Genomic DNA, 22,429 nt, shown 5'->3' with positions numbered 1-22,429 from the left:
GGCTTTTTCTTCTTTGGACTTTATATGGCGATTGGCATCTAACTTTCATAGTTACCACGACGACCGACCAAACTCAGTTCATCTTTCAATCACCCATGTGGGTATAACCAATGAGAAGCTGGCACGTGAGTATCTGCTCCTATAAACCAATGAGGAGATGGAAGAGGCAGGACTTGCACCACGTTCAGCGTCACAAATAGAAATGACTTATATTTTAGCGCTTGGCAATGCAGACACTCGTTGGCGCGTGCGAGCAGTGTGGGTGCAATAATTGAATAACATGTATGTTTAAATTTATTTTGCATGCGTGCGACGCCAGCGGTGTGGTCAGCATGTAAGTCGCTCTGGCTAAGAGCATCTGCTAAATTACTATAAAATAAATATAATAAAGTCATAGTGATCCATGAACTATTCCTGACCCCTTATTTCTGCATAGAGTCTAGTCTGTCTATATCCTTACCAGGGAGAAAGGGTGACGTTACCCATAGTCACTGATTTTTGGTCAGTTTTGCATTTCCCCAACTAATAGTTAAGGTTAAGATAGGGGGAGGGGAAGCTGATCCTTGATCTGTCTGTACCTAGGGGGAACTTCACCCCCGGAGCCCTTACCTCCAGTACTGCCACCTGGTCTCCGTGTTGGACCACAGTGATGCGGTAGGCCTGAGGTGTGTCGGGGCCCGGTCGAACCTGGGAGCCTTTCAGCTGTACCGTGTACTGAGGGCACTCTTCACAGCCCTCGTCTCGGAACATTTTCAGCACCCCGTCCTGTACTTGGCACAACAGGCTCTGCCACTGGCAGTTCATCAGCACATTCAGGAACCCTGCAGCCCAAACAGGGATGGGGTCAAAGGTCACGAGAGTCTTGAGATCATGCCAGACCAGGCTATCATCTAACTATTATGGACAAGACTGTCTGGCACTAATGCCTATGGTCAGGACTGTCTGGCACTAATGCCTATGTTCAGGACTGTCTGGCACTAACACCTATGGTCAGGACTGTCTGGCACTAAGGCCTATGGTCAGGAGTTAGCAAGACAGCACAAACAGATCCAGCGCAGGCTACCAGACAGAGCAGGCTACCAGACAGAGGGCGGAAAAAGAACACATTGACAACAGAAATAAACTGTTTGGTGGGCAATTTCAACCTGGTCTGAAGTCAAACGCTTACACAAAGATGACAATATCATACGGTTTGTACACTTCTTTGGCCATTATGCGTTCTCTAGTCATGAAGTTCAAACCCAAATCAATGGACATTGAAAATAAGTCACCATGAAAAGGTAGCTTTGCATGTATGTGGTGTGACTTCCATCACCTTCTCTATCCCCAGTTATTTAATTATACAATCAAGGCTACAAACAAGCTGGGCAGGGCCTATGGCTGTTTCTGAAATGGCTCCACATTCCTTATAGAGTCCACTACTTGTCACGCTGGAATAAAGGATTTGGAGACAGGCGCAGGAATACATAATAGGGGTTTTTAATACACCCAAAACAAACATGTATACAAAACACTGGGATGTACCCAAACAAAAGAGCGAGGGTAAACCTCATAGAATGACACGGGTCCCGTAATACACAAATGATGCAGCACAAACCTGAAACAACTCACAATACCAACAGAAATGGGAACAATAATTGACAATACAAAGGTGAAGAAAAGGCACACTTATACAATTACTAATCAGGGAGAATGTGTACCAGGTGTGCGTAATCAAACAGTTCAGTGACACCTAGAGGGCAGTGACATAGACCTCCGGAACTAGTGCACAGAATGAGCAGCAGTACCGGGGGGATCCGTGACACTACTGTTGACCAGGGCCCATAGGGCTCTGTTCAAATGTAGTGCACTATGTAGGGAATAGGGTGTCACTTCAGACATAGCCTATTGTAATGTGTGCGCTGAGAGTGAGTGTTTTAAGGGAGTGAGTGTTTTAATAAATAAACATAACGTAATACAAAACAAGATACCACGAACAACACACAGACATGACACTGGAACAGAAACAATAATGCCTGGGGAAGAAACCAAAGGGAGTGAGATATATCGGGCAGGTAATCAAAGAAGTGATGGAGTCCAGGTGTGTGATGACGCGCAGGTGCGTGTAACGATGGTGACAGGTGTGCGCCATAACGAGCAGCCTGGTGACCTAGAAGCCGGAGAGGGAGCACACGTGACACCTATATCTAAAACCACCAAATTTGTACCCCCAAAAAACTGCAAAAAAATATATAATAATATAATTAAATATAATTAGCATCTCTTTTCTCCCCTTATGTTGGCCTAGCACAGATCATGGAGTTTGCTAACCTGTTGAGGACACCTTCAGACTCTAATGGTGCAAAAGTTGACAATCCAATTCCCCAGGAACCCCCTGTTCACAATGAGCCAGTATTACACCAACAACGTGCCTGTTATGACTTAAAGCTAGACCAAACAAGGTTAACAATACCACACTATCTTCACAGCAGTGACGTGCGGTAAGGTCTGAGGCCGGGTAGGCACTTTCGGTGTTTATCGGTATGACACGATCACAAAGATAAGCTATAAAAATAGAGTCGCACGCTCAATATATAAACTCCCAGTAATTTATTGGGTAAATCACCAACGTTTCGGGAAATCACTGTGCACAGTGATGCAAAAACGCTGCACAATGATGCCGAAACATTGGTGATTTACCCAATAAATTACTGGGAGTTTATATATAGAGAATGCAACTCTTTATTTTTATAGCTTATAGTTTATTCGCCGTTAGTCAGCACCTCTACATCAAATTATTTTCTCTGGGTGTGCGCCAGCTCATGTTTTTTACATGATCATAAAGACAACAAACAATCACAACCAACCATCAAACAGGAGCAAGCAGGCAGCGCAACCATTAGACACACATTCGCAGGCCCTAATAGCTTGTGCCCCACGCAACTGCCATGCACGAACAGGCGACTTTCAACACCACAGACAGCGACTCAAATGCCAGCGAGTAGGCCTACTTTTAAACAGTGCTACATACACAAAATTCCTGGTAGTCAGCGCTACCATAGGCGGCTGAGCAAACGGATCCGCTGCATCACCACTTTCAAAATAAGGGTGCAAACGTATGTTTTTGCACCCCCACTTTTTTTTAACCAAAAAAGTATCATGATCCATTGGGTAATTTTACATTTCGAATGAATAGTAATGTTTTGAGCTTGTCTGTATTAAATAGATATGTCCATTTTATAAACTCAAAAAAAGAAACGTCCCTTTTTCAGGACCCTGTCTTTCAAAGGTAATTCGTAAAAATCCAAATAACTTCACAGATCTTCATTGTTTCCCATGCTTGTTCAATGAACCATAAACAATTAATGACACTAACAGCTTACAGACGGTAGGCAATTAAGGTCACAGTTATGAAAACTTAGGACACTAAAGAGGCCTTTCTACTGACTCTGAAAAACACCAAAAGAAAGATGCCTGCTCATCTGCGTGAACGTGACTTAGGCATGCTGCAAGGAGGCATGAGGACTGCAGATGTGGCCAGGGCAATAAATTGCAATGTTCGTACTGTGAGACGCCTAAGACAGCACTACAGGGAGACATCGGTACATCCGAACATCACACCTGCGGGACAGGTACAGGATGGCAACAACAACTGCCCGAGTTACACCAGGAACGCACAATCCCTCCATCAGTGCTCAGACTGTCCGCAATAGGCTGAGAGAGGCTGGACTGAGGGCTTGTAGGCCTGTTGTAAGGCAGGTCCTCACCAGACATCACGGCAACAACAATGTCACCTATGGGCACAAACCCACCATCGCTGGACCAGACAGGACTGGAAAAAAGTGCTCTTCACTGACGAGTCGCGGTTTTGTCTCACCAGAGGTGATGGTCGGATTTGAGTTTATCGTCAAAGGAATGTGCATCACACCGAGGCCTGTACTCTGGAACGGGATCAATTTGGAAGTGGAGGGTCCATCATGGTCTGGGGCGGTGTGTCACAGCATCATTGGACTGAGCTTGTTGTCATTGCAGGCAATCTCAACACTGTGCGTTACAGGGAAGACATCCTCCTCCCTCATGTAGTTCATCCTGACATGACCTTCCAGCATGACAATGCCACCAGCCATACTGCTCGTTCTGTGCATGATTTCCTGCAAGACAGGAATGTCAGTGTTCCGCCATGGCCAGCAAAGAGCCCGGATCTCAATCCCATTGAGCACGTCTGGGACCTGTTGGAACGGAGGTTGAGGGCTAGGGCCATTCCCCCCAGAAATGTCCGGGAACTTGCAGGTGCGTTGGTAAAAGAGTGGGGTAACATCTCACATCAAGAACTGGCAAATCTGGTGCAGTCCATGAGGAGGAGATGCACTGAGGGGGATGTCACATATAATTTGAGCTGCGTGCACTACGAGAACATGTTTTAATTTCACTTTACCTTTCAAAACCATGGCTTAATACTACATGATTCAATCTGTGAATTTGTCTTCTCCCCAAGCTGTTTTAATTCCATTTAGCATTTTTGCCATATATTTTCCCAACATCAATCGGATAAATCACTTACAAAAAGTAACAGTCCTGGCTGAGCCCCATATGCAAGCACAGCCATGGCCACTTTTTTATTTTATTTAACTAGGCAAGTCAGTTAAGAACAAATTGTTATTTATAATGACAGCCTAGGAATAGGGAGTTAACTGTTCAGGGGCAGAACAGAGTTGTACCTTGTCAGCTCTGGGATTTGATCTCACAACTTTTTGGTTGCTCTAACCACGAGGCTACCTGCTGCCCCACTTCTGTCACACCCTGATCTGTTTCACCTGTCTTTGGGATTGTCTCTTCCCCCCTCCAGGTGTCACACATCTTCCCCATTATCACGTGTATTTATACCTGTGTTTTCTGTTTGTCTGTTGCCAGTTCATTTTGTTTGTCAAATCTACCAGCATTTGTTTCCCTGCTCCTGCCTGTTTTTCTGCTCCTGTTTTCAGCCAGAAAAAAATTTAATAAATTTGATTTGAAATTTGATTTAGTACTTCATAGTTTTGACCGTTCTGCCTGCCCTGACCCTGAGACTGCCTGCCGTTCTGGACACTTTATACCTTCTCTGGATTATTGACTCCTGCCAGCCTTGAGCTGTTGTTTGCCTGCTCCTATTAGGAATAAACTTTTGTGTCTTCAACTCTGTCTGCATCTGGGTCATACCTCAAACGTGATAACTTCGTAGTTACAATGTAGCTAAGCTGTGTCTGTATGCCTATACTCAAAATTAAAAAGCACAGGATATTTGTACCTTGATAAAACAGCTCTGCTTGGTAATTAATATTGTCCAAATAAGCTATTTCTACGCTTGTTGCATCACATATGTATGCTGCTGAGACAAGTTGTAAAAATGTTCAAACATGTCAGAGGTAGGGATGGGCATGAATCTCAACAGATGTCAAAACTCGATCTTTAACCAGAGATCATAAACATTTCTGGTGAATTGTGCTTAGAACAAAAATTGACATTTTGTCTTGAAGACAACGTACATTTGCTTTGACTCTAGTGTTCCATAGGCCTGTATTTGCCAGACATAAGAATGAAACCAAGCCAAGCATCACGCAGTTCTTTTTCCTAAATTCCTTTCACCTCTGTCTCACTCAATTGGGTTCTGACTGCTCCCTCAACAAAAGCGTCCTGAGTGTGCACACAAGCTCCCATTAGGCCTACAGAAATACATGTCTAACTGATGAGCTACCCGTGTGGCTCAGTTGGTAGAGCATGGTGTTTGCAACGCCAGGGTTGTGGGTTCGATTCCCACGGGGGACCAGTACGGAGAAAACATTTATGAAATGTATGCATTCACTACTGTAAGTTGCTCTGGATAAGAGTGTCTGCTAAATGACTAAAATGTAACATTCCTTGCCAGATGATGACAGTTTTATCACATTCAAAATGTGTTCCAACAACAAGCTGCAGTTTTGGAATAATTGTGTGTCGTCTATTTTCCGCTTAGGCTACTTTGCTACTCAGAATCATTAAGCCTAGGCCTACTCACCAAACAGATGTGGTGGCTGTAATATATCCCCATGCAGTGTTCAATGTGGAATTGCCCATTTAGAAAAGAACAGGAAGAATAAACTGTACCGAACATGTGTATATTAAAAAGAAGACAGATTTTTGATTGTCACCCTGACATTTTTTTATTCAACTCGTCAAATTGAGTCCCGTTTCAAATTATCACTCTGAGAATAACTGTTCCAGGCATGAGATGCGCATCACTTCGCACTGCCAACTTTTACAATTTGGAAAAATATTCTGTTCTATTTTATTTTGTTGCATTACATCATTTTTTTTACTATAAAATAGTTGTGTCTTGACTGTGATAAGGGCTCGGGAAATAAGAGTCTTGTCTGCTAAAGCAAGTGCCACTACTGAGGTTTCTGCCTTTTTGAAGATTGTGTTCCACGATATAATATAACAAGTTTATATTACGGTTTCAATAAATCAATCTTAAATGGCACTTGTTTTTCTATTGACCGGCTATTTTGAAAATATGATTATATTAAATGAATGCACAATTAATTATGAGAATATTTATTTGTAGATTACAATTGTAATAGTGTGAATATGTATTTTTAGATTTTCATGGATAACATCGGCATAATGTTTTCTGTTAGTGAGTGGAAAGGAAGGAGAGGATGAAGACTGGATAGGAAGAACTGTGAAGGAGATATTTTCATTTTTATTTATATTAATTTGAATTTATCCTTTATTTAACTAGGCAAGTCAGATAGAGGAGGAAATGTAAAGATATGATTACAGAGCCTGCCAATTTATTATTCCAAACAATGTTTTTGAGAGAAAATACAAAAATGAGGCAACCAATGGGAATCTGTTAACCAAAGTATTTTGTCTAATAGTGTACTATTTATTATTAAAGATTGGAGAGGAAGGAGAAGATAGTGAAAAGGAAAAATTAAGGGAGTAAAAAGAGTGAAGCGAGGAGAGTGTAGAAGAGTGAGGTGGAAAGGTAAAGAGAAAGAAAGGAAGATAGAGAAGGAAGACGAGTGAAGAAAAGAGGAGGAGAAAGATTGGAGGAGAAGAAAAAGTTAAGAGTGCAAGGATCAAGGAGAGTGACTCAAGGGGAGTGACTCAAGGGGAGTGACTCAAGGGGAGTGACTCAAGGGGAGTGACTCAAGGGGAGTGAAGAAGAGCAGACAGAGGAGGTACAATGGCTCTTTCCAAGAAACAGAAATTACATTTTACTGGCAGCATGATGAGAGAATTTCCATTTATACACTCAGGTCAAGACGATAGTATGGTTCACTGCACCCTTTGTAATTCCTCTTTTTCAATTGGCAGCGGGGGAGGAACGACAGTGGTAGAACATCAACAGACGAAAAAGCATAAAGCCTCTCTGATTGCTCATGTTGGTATGCCCTCTGTCACCACATTCTTCAAGGTAGAGCCTTCCCAAGAAGAATATGATTTAGCTGTGCAGGAGGGTGTCTTTGCATACCACACTATGCGACACAATCATAGTTACAGATCTATGGACAGCACAGCAAAACTGACACGGAAGCTTTATGAGCCAAAGTCTACATGTGCTAGGACAAAATGTGACGCCATAGTGAGTAACGTGTTAGCACCATGGGCAACTACTTTGGTAACACAGGACCTAGACCAGGTTGAATGTGTGTCCCTGTCCATTGATGCGTCCAATCATGGACATGTAAAACTGCTGCCAATAGTAGTCAGATATTGTAAGATATATGATGGAAGCATATCTGTGTAAACAAAACTGCTTGATTCTGTTGAATTGAAAGGAGAAACAGCAGAGGAAATTGCAGCTGAGGTCCTGGTGGTGAGGTCCTGGTGGTCATCCAAAATGTTTACCTGGAAAACAAAGTCGTAGCATTCTCTGCCGACAACACAAATACCAACTTTGGAGGACTGAATAGGCTGGGGAGGGTCAATGTCCATACCAAAGTTAAAAATGCTCTGCAGCGGGAGGTGATTGGCTTAGGTTGTCCTGCCCACACCATTCATAACACGGCCAGAACAGCTTTGGATATGATTCCCCTTGATGTTGAGTACCTGCTCACAAAGATATTTGGATATTTTAATATTTTCACCGTGAGAGTAGAAAGACCGAAGAGCTTTTGTGAGTTTGTTGGCCAGGAGTACCATAACATTTTAGGACACAGCAATGTTCGCTGGCTGTCCATGCTCCCTGCTCTAGAAAGAGTGCTGAAAATGTACGTGCCATTGAAATCTTTTTTTCTTTCTGAAGACAAAAGCCCTGTTGTCCAGCGAACAATGTTCGAAGATCCACTGACTGAACTTTGGCTGGCCTTTGTCCATGGAAACCTGACCGTATTCAGTGACACGATCAAGATGCTTGAAGGCCAGGACCGCTGTGCTGTGGAGACAGCTGCAATTCTGGGAAATGTTGAGGCAAAATTTACTGCAAGACGTGATGACAACTTCATTCCAGTTTTGGTCAGAGGACTTCTGAAAGAGCTAGAGGAAAATGGAGCAATGTCTAAAGAGAGCTTTCTCAAAACATCCCAAAGCACACAGATAATCTAAAAGATTTACATTGTCTCCTTTAAAAAGGCAACCTCAGTGTGAAGAGATCCAGAAGGCAGCAGCCACACTGCAGAAAAAATGCTCCAATGTGACCATCAATGACGATGCATTGTTTGATGAGGTTACTGGCCTGCAAGAGTTCCTAAAGGGGGGATCGCTTGAAGAATGGAAAACATCTGAGACACCGCTTAGTCAGAGATGGAGCACGGTGGTTACCCACTTCAAAGAGAATGACATCCCACACACTAACCTGGTTAGATTAGCGTCTGTTGTCATGTGCTTACCTGGAAGTAATGCACCAGTCGAGAGTGTGTTCTCCCAAATGAATGATATATGGACAGCAGCAAGAAATAGGTTCACTGTTCCTTCCATCAAGGCCATGCTTATTGTGAAGGAAAACTTCAACCTCCCCTGCCAGGAGTTCAAGGAGAAGCTGGTTAAGACAGAGCAATCCTGAAGAAAATACATTCTTCTGAGAAATATACAGATTAGGTTGGTATAAGTATATTATATAGTTACCAATCTCATCATCATCTTATTTCTTTATTATTTTGTAAAGTATTTCACATATACTATTGTTTCTGTTTTTTCAATTTTGCTCATGTTCTCTTCTGCTCTTATTCTTCCCAGACTACCAGGACCATTGAATGGCTGTTCAGATCGGTCAGTTCTGTCTTGTCTGTAGTGTTTCTGTAATATAGTTGTTTTCTCTGTCTATCACAGTGTGCCTGTTAGACTAAATACATGAAACCGGAATTGTCCCCCATTTTTATTTCAGAGATAATAACATTGGATATTTGAATGATATATTGACCGCCGAACTGGAAACGTCCCCGGTTTTAATTCCAGAAATCTGGTCACCTTATTGTTGAATGCTATAGGTAAGTTGTTCAAGTCGCAGTAACCGGCTTTTGTCCACCGCTTTTACTGATGGAGAACAGCAGGCAGGGGAAGCAGTAGAGTCGGCTGCTAGCAGCGAAGCCACAGAGCCAGCTTATCCGGTGATACCACTCAGATTGAAATGATCGTGTATCTTCTGTCCCTTCCTTTGATGTAGGTCAGGTGTTGATCTTCCATCTCTTATCACACTCTGTTTCGCTAGAAAGACAACTTTGAAAACTGTTTCAGATGCAATATGTTATCCATCCTGTTCAGCTTACAGTACCATAGCTATCAGCAAAACTAACGTAACCGTCAAAAGGCAACAGATGACTTGTGATGTCCATAGGCAGGAGCGAGCTCTGCCTATCCTCCTGCCTGTCCTCCTGCCTGTCCCATTACGTTGTTCACACCAACACGCATGCATGCAATATGCATGTATTATTTGAGTGCAATGAAAATTAATGAGACATATTGACACATGAAAAGGAAGCGAAGCTCTCTGCCTGCCTTTAAGCGTCCGTTAGTTGTCAGTATAAGGTAGACACACATGCGCAAGTCATGTCAATGCCTTGCATTGAGTTTGAAGGGCTGGAGAAAGGCACACGGCGAGGCTGCCTTTCCCTGGCCTCCTTACACATTCTGTACCAGATCACCGCAAATTTGGGAAGTACTGTACACAACATGCAACGATTTCAACGATTTTAATGAGTTACAGTCAATTGAAATAAATAAATTAGGTCCTAATCTATGGATTTCACATGACTGAGCAGGGGCACAGCCATGGGTTGGCCTGGGAGGGCATAGGCCCATTCATTTGGGAGACAGGCCCACCCACTGGGGAGCCAGGCCCAGCCAATCAGAATGAGTTTTTCCCCACAAAAAGGGCTTTATTACAGACAGAAATACTCCTCAGTTTCATCAGCCGTCCGGGTGGCTGGTCTCAGACGATCCCGCAGGTAAAGAAGCCGGATGTGGAGGTCCTGGGCTGGTGTGCTTACACTTGGTCCGCGGTTGTGAGGCCGGTTGGACGTACTGCAAAATTCTCTAAAACAACGTTGGAGGCGGCTTATGGTAGAGAAGTTAACATTCAATTCTCTGGCAACAGTTCTGGTGGACATTCCTGCAGTCAGCATGCCAACTGCACGCTCCCTCAAAACTTGAGACATCTGTGGCATTGTGTTGTGTGATAAAACTGCAAATTTTAGAGTGGCCATTTATTGTCCCCCAACACAAGGTGCAACTGTGTAATGATCGTGCTGTTTAATAATCTTTTTGATATGCTACACATGTCAGGTGGATGTATTATCTTTGCAAAGGAGAAATATTTGTGCACAAAATTTGAGAGAAATAAGCTTTTTGTGCATATGGAACATTTCTATGATCTTTTATTTCAGTTCGTGAAACATGGGACTAACACTTTATATGATACGTTTATAATTGTGTTCAGTATAGTTCAGAAATCGATATTATCATGCAGAAAAAACATACAATTATTATTGATAAAATGTATATTTACTTACTTTTCATTACAGTTCTTTTTTCATTCATTTTCACATTTATTACTGAACGCACTTCACTGCTTCACGGAGTCCTCAGTGACTCATTCAGTCCCTACGAAGCAACTTAAGATGGAGCTATTGATAGTCTTTGAAACAGAGCAGCATTTGTTAATGTTGACAAACGAGGGAATAGGCTTACCTTTATCCTTCATTTCCACACTGCTGGGAGCAGAGGGCAGCGCCGACATTTTCTCTTCATCCGAGTCTGAAGTGTGAATGACTGTGCTTGACTGCGAGGGAAACAACACATGAAAGGGCATCATTGAGAGAAAATCTGAGCCACCTTATTCAGTCAAATTGAGTTAATTGAATGTTAATGTTAACTAGGGGCAGGCGTAGCTTTAATTCTTATAGTGGCAGAAGACTTACCCTGCAAGAGTCCAGTCTGTCACACTTGAGTAACAAGGGGAACCTTTGGGACTCTGGCTCATAGTAGGAGGAGCCCTTCACCTCCTCAATGACCTAGGGGACCAGTCGGACAACCAGTAAGAATTGAAAACACATCACACACAACATTTTTTGGTACAGTTTCCTAAACACAGATTAAGTCTAGTCCTGGGCTAAAAAGATTAATCTTTCTTTTTAGTCTAGGACTATGCTTAATCTGTGTCCGGGAAACCGCCCCATAACACCTACAGCCATACCCCATATCTCCCAATCCTACTGTCCATTTCTCCTATCCTGATAATAACCTGTTAACAACCGCCATTTATCTCAGATAGGCTAGGCATGCCTGTTTGGACAATCATGGGCATTACACATCCAAAAAGGCATTTCCTCTTACCCCTCCCTTTGCTCTCTTTCAGTCAATTGCTGTGTCAAACCGTGAGACTATAGTTGCCATGTCTGAGCCAGAACGGCCCATAGGGCAGGAGCCTATCTCCTGTTTCTATAGTGTGAGGCAATTTCATGTACAAGTACACCCCATGGACAGGACGCTAGTCTATCGCAGTCCTCTGTGGGACTATGCTGTAATGACAAACGCCTCCAAACCTTCCTCCATTCTTCCGCCTGCTGGCAGCTCTGGAAGCCCATCACCACTGTATCGGAACCAGCCACAACCTTGAGCTCGTGCTGCATCTTCTTGTTGTGCTTGGACTTGTAAACCACCTGGCAGCCCCGCAGGTTGAGCTCCAGCAGCGGGTAGAGGTCCTTGGCACATTTGTAGCACTGTGATTCAAAATACGAAAAGGACATCTGAGCTTGTTGCAGGTGTGTGGGAGTAATTCGATGATATCTTCAAAGAAAAGGAAAACCCACACAACGCTCTTGCCAGTATCACTTTGTCTAACATTTTACTAATTTAGCAGCCACTCTTATCCAGAGTGACTTACAGGCACAATTAGGGTTAAGTGCCTTGCTCAAGGGAACTTCGACAGGTTTTTCACCTCAGCAACATTTTGGTTACTGACCCAACACCCTTAAGCACTAGGCTACCTGCCCCTCCACTTGTAGAACTAGAAGCAATTTGAAACAGGCAAATAGGATGAACAATTTATGGGCTATTCTGTAAATAAAAAGCATGAGCTGGCGCACATCCAGAGAAAATGATTTAGCGTAGAGGTGCTGACTAACGGTGAATAAACTGTAAGCTATAAATTATTGGGTAAAAAAACACCAACGTTACAGCATCACTGTGCCTTTTTCAGGGTAATGTCATGAATGCTTGAACCAAGTTATGTTATGTTGCAATTAGTGCACCAAATGACAATAGTGAGGGATGTGTCGTAATTGCTAGGTTGATCAGAATAAATTGAGCGAAACTGTTAAGACAACAGCCCACAGCATACTGAATATATTATGCCATTGTTATCATTAGTATTAGCATAACTTCAGCATCAACATGCATCAACATTCATTGTTTCATTTAATTTCACCTATATATTTAAATATTTCCAATTTCATTTAATGTTTTTGTTACAGTTAATCTTTCGGTTCAATCATAATGCATAATAAGCATCATCAACAGGGGGAACATAAGCTGTAGAAAGAATACATGAATTTACAAGACCTGTTTACAGAAAATACAATTGGTCATAAGAAGGGCCTGAAATCAAAGTCAATGTTCAGACCACTAGGGGTCAATGTTTTTTATTCTGTGAATACTACATAAAACAGAGCTATACAAACCCTTCCTTCCTTTATATAACAGACATTTCAAGGTTAATGCCTTTTTTTTACGGCTATAGTAAGCTACATGGATGAAACATGTTCAAAACACGTTTGTCGACACCTAGCTGATGATCGTACAGTGTGTTTTGTCCTTAGGAATGTGCTTACCAACAGCAGATTGTTGCGGATGAGAAAGAGTTGTTTGGTCCATTGGCCCAGCCATTTCTTCCTCCACAGGTAGCCACAGATGCGTGACTCAGAAGTGGGCCGCAGACAGGTCTGGGAGGCACTCCACTGGATGTAGTGGGCCCGGTCCTTCACAAACTCCTCATCTTCCTCACCGTATGACTCGTAGTGACTGCTGTCTGAGTCACCTTTGTCTGGAGAAAACACAGACGCTCACGCGAGCACACATGTACACACAGAGGATGCATTTCAGTATTTATTTTTTTGACAAACCTGTTTGACGCCACTTTTCAGAATGTGGTAAAAAGAGATACGCTGGGTTTTTATGTAGATTAAAATCCACAGTACACAACTTTGGAAGTTTGAAGGTTTGAGGATGAAAAATAGCACAAATACATGTATAACACATGAATGGAACTTTCTAATGTAATTCTTTGACTGTAGAAACGGCACAAGGTTACATCTATCCCATTGTGAAAGTAACCCAAGTTGCTGGCAATGGCTCTTGACAGAGAGAGAGAGAGAGAGAGAGGAGAGAGAGAGAGAGAGAGAGAGAGAGAGAGAGAGAGAGAGAGAGAGAGAGACTGCTGTATCTAATGACTTGTTGAGCATACCTGTGGAGGGATTGTCTGGAACAAAAGGCTCAGCCTCCTCATAGCAGTCCTCATCTAAACCTTCTGGAGGTTGGGGGGGTACCGCCGGCTCCTGGCTCTGAGGTAGGAAAACAACAAGTGGTAATGACAGGGAGCCTTCATGACTCACAGGACTGTAGTAGGGCAGTGAGACATGACCTGATCAATGGTTAAGTCCCAAATGGCACCCTATTCCCTATATAGTGCACTTCTTTGGACCAGGGCCCATGGTATTGCACTATGTAGGGAATAGGGTGCCATTTGAGACACAGACGAGATCTATCTATGCTTCAAAGCCTTCGCACTAGGGCTGTTGATTGGTCTACATTTTTAAATGTGTATTTTTCCATATATGTTTGAATAAGATCAACTATATGTAGGTTACTTTGCCTGATGCTTTAAGCACTGCACTTCAAAATCAAGACACACAAATGAATAAAGAGGGAGCCAGAGATTAATATATCCTAACCAGAAGAAAAATATCTGTTCCCGACCCTCCTCCCGCTGCCTGCTGCTGCTAGCCTTCACAGATTCTGCCATTAAGCTCCTGAAGTTGCAGGTAATACGCTACACCAGCAGTCTGCAACCTTTTCCATTTGGAGTGCCAAGTTATGGTACCATTTCTACTAATCTGCGTGCCAGTTATGATTTTCATATGCACATTTTTTGTGGAACAGTTTCATTTAATTTATAATAAAGTCTTCATATCTCAAAATCAATATCATGTGGTTAAATACAAATTCAATCTAAATGAAAATGATACAAATCTAAAAGTAACTTATTTTGCCATTGCCAATATGTAAAAATAGTCTACATAAAGCCAAAAAATAAAAACATTGCAGCCAGCAGGTAGAAAATATCCAGATAAAAATAAATATCTTATAAATTACATTGGCTATGCATAGCCTGTCTGCAAGAAACTTGAAATATTGTATCAACTGGGTCTGGCCTGCTAGCAAACTTGCAACATTGTATAAACTATTCTGGGCCTTTAGTTCTTGTGCCAGTGAGCTCCGGACAGACAGACACAGCTGTATGCTATTTACGCAAGGATAAAAAATAAATCAGGTGACCTTTTTTATGACATTTCCAATGGATCAGAGCATTACATTTTTTCACCATTCATGCTGAGTGGTTATTGAAAGGGAGAGAGATGGATTTTTTTTCTCAAATAGGCTACGTTGAGGAACTATTGTCATTCTCAATGAATCTAAAAACAGACTTTGTTTACTTGCTTTTTGAGGCGAAGAAAACATTACTTTGAGAAGCTAAGTTAAGACAATCAGAAATAGTATCAGATCCCCAAATGGGCACTTTATAAGCCTACATTTGCACACAGGCCAGGTAGCCTAGACCTAGTTCTATGTGTAATCAGGAGCATGTCCTTACTCAAGATTGACAGCCAAACAAAAGACAATGAATAAATTGACAACTCGTAAATGGAATGAAATAAACCAAAACTTTTTCCTCACAAGTGTATCATAGGTTGTGCGCTCTACAAACATGTCCAGTCCTACAATGACAACGCTAAGACTGTGTCATGACTTTACTTTCATTAGTCTGATGACTGTTATTTATCAAATCAACTAACTATGTTTAATTGTTACCCGATTAAATTAATCATGTAACAATGAACTCATTAGGAATTTGGGGCACCACGAGGGCGGTTGTTTAAAAAGTTACCTATCATATCCATAAAACAGTCAATGTATTAATTCATAACCTCTTATCATTCTGAACAGTCATAACCTTCTTGGATCTGCAAAAACCCCAGCCTTACCTATGATTCAGTACTACACAAATTGGTTTCATTATTTATTTACTAGATAACTAAATAATAACACAGAATAAACATACACACTTAATACATGAGAAAAGGTCCCTAGTGGACTGACACAACATAAGGCGGCTTGTTACAGAGAAAATTAAGAGGGGGGGACACTTATCGGAAAATAGACACTTATCGATGATACATTTTGAAACTACTTTGTACACGACCGCTGCCCGGTTTGAGTAAGAAATCATGAATGTATTTACGTGTGAATGCTGTTCGCTGTTTATCTTACTGTTGTTCACTCTGGAAGATGCTCCTTGGAAGTGGTTAGCCAGCCGTGTTGACGGTTCCAATTGGTGATGAGATTAGGAGAATACGGTAATTTGAGAAGAGTAGTAGGATAGTTTGAAGAGTTTTCTCAATATTTGACTTAGGACAGCTAATCAGCCGTACCAGTGATTGTCTGAGAGGGGAGTTTTCTCCTCTCATCACCTCGTGTTGATAGTCAGAGTTTGAACCACTTTACACGTGCAGCTGCAGCGTGGCAATGTTCTGGTCTAGTCTGGGAGTTGAGTTCATTTTCTTCACCTCGTGTAGAGGTTCCAAGTTCCAACATGTAGCGACCAGTCTATGCTTTTCTGGTCAAATGTTAATTTCAATACCAATTTTTTTATGCACTCTCTCGAAATGGACGGTTCCGTCAGGCTGACATGCTCGTTGAACTCACTCGGGGCTTGGCAACTTACTGTGCACAGTTTATAGAAGACATATTCTCTTATGGCTCCTAAAATCACATTCGTAAAGTAACAAAAATACTTTCATCATTTGTCATATTTCATATACAACGTTAAGGATGGAAACTTGACAGATAAAGGGGATATACTTTCCAAGTTACAGTATTTCCTTTATAACCTTTTTAATGACATCACAAAATAAAAACCAATATGACATTAGTTTTCTAGAGATCATCTCTGACCATTCCCCATGTTCTTATGTTAGAAGACCTCTCTGGATCTTCTCTCCTTTAATTTAGGACAGGGTGCGAGCTGTCAAAACCGGCCCAGTTACCTCCTCCCCTCTTCTGTGGGTGAGAGAAGGTCTGGTTACTGTCATCCATTGCCAAGCTGATCTGACCCATTCTGATCCTCACAGGACAATGATGACAACTGTAATAATAATAAATTCAATGCATTAAAAAATTACCGCAACCAACCACATTGTAGATGAGAAATGATGGTAATTATCGATAAATGTACAACTGGTGATACTGGTATGCCATCCCCGCGGACTCCGCAATGGATTAGTCCACTCAGACAGGCGTGAATCAGACAGGTGTCTTTTGTGCCATATTTTTTAAAATATATATTTGCCACTGCTTGACTAAAAATCTTGGTGGGCCAACAGCTTATCAACCAAACAATCGACCAGTCGACTAAATGGGGTCAGCCCTACTTCGCACACTAATAGAATACATACAAGTAATAGCCATAATAAAGGAAACACGTGAGTTGTTTGAGCTGTTATGGTGTGGGGTGCATTTTCCTGGCATGGTTTAGGTCCACTCAACCCCTTAAAACCCGTGTAGACTATACAGTGGTAACTCGCCGCGTGCCACTTCGGCCCCCCAGGGTGGTTCACTTGTGGGATGCTGACAGCATATAGCAGAACATTCGGTTGTGCATCAAGAATTGATCAGAGCAAGTTTGTATGAAGATCTGGTTATTAAAATGGGTCAATACACTGAACAAAAATATAAATGCAACATTGACAGTTATGTGAAATCCATAGATTGGGGCCGAGTGAATTTCATTTCAATTGACTGATTTCCGTATTTGAACTGTAACTCAGAAAAATATTTGAAATTGTTGCATGTTGCATTTATATTTTTGTTCAGTATAGTTTAATCCATCTGCATTTCATTAATTTATTCACAGGTAAATGCTAATTGAAGCTCTTTTTAAATTATTAATACAATTTAAGTTTAAAATCAGAAAATGTATTTAATTGTTTATTTGCATGTGATAGCCACATTTTTTAAAATACAACATTATTGACACCTTGACACTGAAATGTTCCTGCTGATATTTATATTCTTGGAGGGAAAATATTTGCCTATAAATATTGATTTCATTCACATATCTCCATTCCCATCAAGATTCGGAAACTGAGGAAACTCCTGGCTATTGTGGCGATTTATCAATTGTGGAACCTACAGCGATGGCGCTCCATGTGGGTTCAACCCATCCTGATATCCTGTAGCCGGTATGGAGAAAACCCTCATCTGGTGCAGCAGCTGCGGTTTGACGATGTGTTGTTCCAGGGCTATTTCAGGCTTGATAAAGCCCAGTTTGATGACCTGCTGTCCAGGATGGGACCTCGCAATGCAGGCACAGACACGACATTTGCAAGAGCAGACACGACAATGGTGAGCTGAACATCTCGCCATTTGTCTGAGGTAAATTTGTCAATCAATTCTAGAATCCTGACATGTTATTATCAATTGATAAATATATAATGAGTGAGACAATAGCCTCTATGAATAGATCAGAACAATAACAAAAAGCATTGTAAAGCAAAATGTTTCATAGCCTACATTGAACACATTCTTTATGGGCATTACAGTGCATTCGGAAAGTATTCAGACCCCTTGACTTTTTTCACATTTTCTTATGTCACATCCTTGTTCTAAAATGGATTTAAATAAAAACATGTCCTCATTAATTTACACACAATACCCCATAATGACAAAGCGAAAACAGGTTTTTAGATTTTTTTGCAAATGAGAAACAGAAATACCTTATTTACATAATTATTCAGACCCTTTACTATGAGACTTTTCAGCGGCAGGGACTGGGAGACTCTTCAGGATTGGGGTAAAGATGAACGGAGCAAAGTACAGAGACCCTTGATGAAAACCTGCTCCCCTTGAATGCTCAGGACCTCAGACTGGGGCAAAGTTTCACCTTCCAACAGGGAACAACCCTAAGCACACAGCCAAGACAATGCAGGAGTGGCTTTGGGACAAGTCTCTGAATATCCTTGAGTGTCCCAGCCAGAGCCCGGACTTTAACCCGATCAAACATCTCTGGAGAGACCTGAAAATAGCTGTGCAGCGACGTTCCCCATCCAACCTGACAGAGCTTGAGAAGACCGCCAGAGAAGAATGGGAGAAACTCCCCAAATACAGGTGTGCCAAGCCTGTAGCGTCATACCCAAGAAGAAGACTCGAGGCTGTAATCGCTGCCAAAGGTGCTTCAACAAACATTCGCACTGAGCTCAAGGGTAGAGCTACCACTTTCAAGGAGCGGGACTCTAACCCAGAAGCTTATAAGAAATCCCGCTATGCCCTCCGATGAACCATCAAACAGGCAAAGCGTCAATACAGGACCAAAATCGAATCGTACTACACCGGCTCAGACGCTCGTCAGATGTGGCAGGGCTTGCAAACCATTACAGACTACAAAGGGATGCACAGCCGCGAGCTGCCCAGTGACACAAGCCTATCAGACGAGCTAAATTACTTCTATACTCGCTTTGAGGCAAGTAACGCTGAAACATGCATGAGAGCATCGGCTGTTTTGGATGACTGTGTGATCACGCTCTCCATAGCCGATGTGAGTAAGACCTTTAAACAGGTCAACATTCACAAGGCCGAAGGGCCAGACAGATTACCAGGACGTGTACTCCAAGCATGCACTACCCAACTGGCACTGACATTTTCAACCTCTCCCTGTCTGAGTCTGTAATAACAACATGTTTCAAGCAGACCACCATAGTCCATGTGCCCAAGAACACTAAGGTAACCTGCCTAAATGACTACCGACCTGTAGTACTCATGTCTGTAGCCATGAAGTGCTTTGAAAGGCTGGTCATGGCCCACATCAACACCATTATCCCAGAAACCCTAGACCCACTCCAAGTTGCATACCGCCCCAACAGATCCACAGATGAAGCAATCTCTATTGCTCCCCACACTTCCCTTTCACACCTGGACAAAAGGAACACCTATGTGAGAATGCTATTAAATGACTACAGCTCAGTGTTCAACATCATAGTGCCCTCAAAGCTCATCACTAAGCTAAGGACCCTGTGACTAAACACCTCCCTCTGCAACTGGATCCTGGACTTCCTGACGGGCCGCCCCCAGGTGGTAAGGGTAGGTAACAACACATCCGCCATGCAGATTCTCAACATGGGGGCCCCTCAGGGGTGCGAGCTCAGTCCCCTCCTGTATTCCCTGTTCACTCATGACTGGATGGCCAGGCACAACTCCAACACCATCATTAAGTTTGCTGATGACACAACAGTGGTAGGCCTGATCACCGACAACGATGAGACAGCCTATAGGGAGGTCAGATACCTGGCCGTGTGGTGCCAGGACAACAACGTCTCCCTCAACGAGATCAAGACAAAGGAGATGATTGTGGACTACAGAAAAAGGAGGACCGAGCAAGGCTCATTCTCATCTACGGGGCTGTAGTGGAGCAGGTTGAGAGCTTCAAGTTTCTTGGTGTCCACATCACCAACAAGCTATCATGTTCCAAGCACACCAAGACAGTCGTGAAAAGGCCACGACAAAACCTATTCCCCCTCAGGAGACTGAAAAGATTTGGCATTGGTCCTCAGATCCTCAAAAAGTTTTACAGCTGCACCATCGAGAGCATCCTGACTGGTTGCATTACTGCTTGGTATGGCAACTGCTCGGCCTCCGATCACAAGGCACTACAGAGGATAGTGCGTCCAGTATATCACTGGGGCCAAGCTTCCTGCCATCCAGGATCTCTATACCAGGCGGTGTCAGAGGAAGGCTCTAAAAATTGTCAAAGACTCCAGCCACCCTAGTCATAGACTGTTCTATCTCCTACCGCATGGCATGCTATACCAGAGCGCCAAGTCTAGGTCCAAAAGGCTTCTAAACAGCTTCTACTCTCAAGCCATAAGACTCCTGAACACCTGAACATCTAATCAAATGGCTACCCAGACTATTTGCATTGCCCCCCTCCTCTTTTACACTGCTGCTATTCTGTTTATTATCTATGCATAGTCACTTTAACTCGACCTACCGGTGCATCCGCACATTGACTCTGTACCGGTTCACCCTGTATATAGCCTCGCTATTGTTATTTTGCTGCTGCTCTTTAATTATTTATTACTTTTATTTCTTATTTTTTACTTAACACATATTTTTCTTTAAACTGCATGGTTGGTTAAGGGCTTGTAAGTAAGCATTACTGAGGTGAATGTGACAAATAAAATTTGATTTGATTTGATTTGATTGGAAAAGTTGCCTTGTGGTCTGATTGTGTTCAGACCATAAGAGGTGGTCAGGGACACATTGTGTGTGGATTTTCTCTCAGACACAATCAGGCTGCTGAAAGCACATGGTGGGTGACATCATCAGCACTCCGCCCACAAGTCTCCAGAACACTTGTGTACTTTTTATTTTCTCAATTTAAAGTTTTATTATGTTTTCTTGTTTTTCAATCAACCAACAAAACCCATTCCAAATTCACTGATGTGACAGACTTAAAAAAAATAACAATTATAATAATAATCATTTAAAAAACACCATAAAAAATTATTATAAAAAAAACAAAAAAAAATAAAACTTGCTGCAGCTGTCACGACACCGACGGAAGGTGGCGCCCCTCCTCGCCCGGGCGGCGCTCGGCGGTCGTCGTCGCCGGCCTACTAGCTGCCACCGATCCTGTTTCACTTTCTGTTGGTTAGGTCTAGGTTAGGCACGCACCTGTTTTGTATTAGTTGTTAGTGGGGGGGTATTTAGTCTAGCTAGGTAGGTTTGTGTTTTGTGCGTGATTGTTCTGTGTCAGGACTTATGTCTTTTGAGGAACGAGTGTTTCCCTCTGCCTGTGTTTTTTTTGCCGCAGAGGTTATTGTGGGCTGCGTCCCTGCTTAGTGTTTGAGCTGGGGTTTTTGGAGCATTTGTTTTTATGCGCCCTGCCCTACCGTGCTCGTACGTTGTGGATGCTCATTAAAAGTGTATTCACGGATTTTCTGTCTCCTGCGCTTGACTCTGCCTCTCCTGCTTCCTTGAGCCAACCTTGACAGCAGCACTATCAAGGTTCTTATTAGCTTTTTCCAGCCTTAGCTTGAGACGACGAGCAAATAATTAGTTTTTACAGCACCTTACACAACATGTATCTGCTCATTTCCCTAATCACCTCATTCACTCTGTCCAATTTGAAATATAGTTGAGTAGTGGAGACCAGACTCTATCAAACTTTGGCTGTCTCTTGCAGAGGTCATAAGTGAGCTTTTCAAGAGGAAGAAAGTCAACAATCTGGTCAATCCACATTTGAAATGTAGGAGAAGTATTAGCCCACAATAGAAGAATATATTTCTTAGCAATGTATGTGATAATCATAAACACATTTTCTCTGTCAGGATCAAGAACAAAGTCCTGCTGGGGATTACGAACATAGATACATGGGGTCATATGAAACTGTACATCTAGTATTTTCTGTGCAGCAGTATGTATAGATTGACAGATTTTGGCAATCTCTCTACAGCTCCAAAATACATGCATATAGGTTCCAATTTCAGAGGTACATCTTTTACAGTTAGGAGAAATGTCTGTTTTCATTCTATGGAGTCTCATTGGGGTGTAATAAAATTTGTACAAAAATGTGTAATTACATTCTTTCATTAGTAGAGGAGCAGTATACCCTGTCGCAAACCTCCGCCCATAACTCAGACCAAGGTCCTTTTCCCAGATT

The 22,429-nt window shown here is 42.3% G+C and overlaps 1 protein-coding gene across 2 annotated transcripts in view; it reads right to left on the bottom strand.

The window, feature by feature from the left end:
* si:dkey-220o5.5 (actin filament-associated protein 1-like 2) overlaps positions 1 to 22,429 on the bottom strand; it is a 97,179-nt gene that overhangs the window by 8,462 nt on the left and 66,288 nt on the right. For both annotated transcript variants that reach the window (XM_045708449.2, XM_014174854.3), the window contains 6 exons: positions 13,901 to 13,997; positions 13,269 to 13,480; positions 11,982 to 12,158; positions 11,358 to 11,450; positions 11,128 to 11,218; positions 610 to 821 (listed from right to left, as the gene is read on the bottom strand). In XM_045708449.2, coding sequence (XP_045564405.1) covers positions 610 to 821; positions 11,128 to 11,218; positions 11,358 to 11,450; positions 11,982 to 12,158; positions 13,269 to 13,480; positions 13,901 to 13,997 — 882 coding nt within the window. The remainder of the gene's footprint in view (positions 1 to 609; positions 822 to 11,127; positions 11,219 to 11,357; positions 11,451 to 11,981; positions 12,159 to 13,268; positions 13,481 to 13,900; positions 13,998 to 22,429) is intronic.

Source organism: Salmo salar, chromosome 26, assembly GCF_965601325.2.
Source record: "Salmo salar chromosome 26, fSalSal1, whole genome shotgun sequence".
Lineage (NCBI taxonomy): Eukaryota > Metazoa > Chordata > Actinopteri > Salmoniformes > Salmonidae > Salmo > Salmo salar.
Note: the sequence above shows the minus strand (reverse complement) of the source record. Positions and strands in the feature narration are given on the sequence as shown.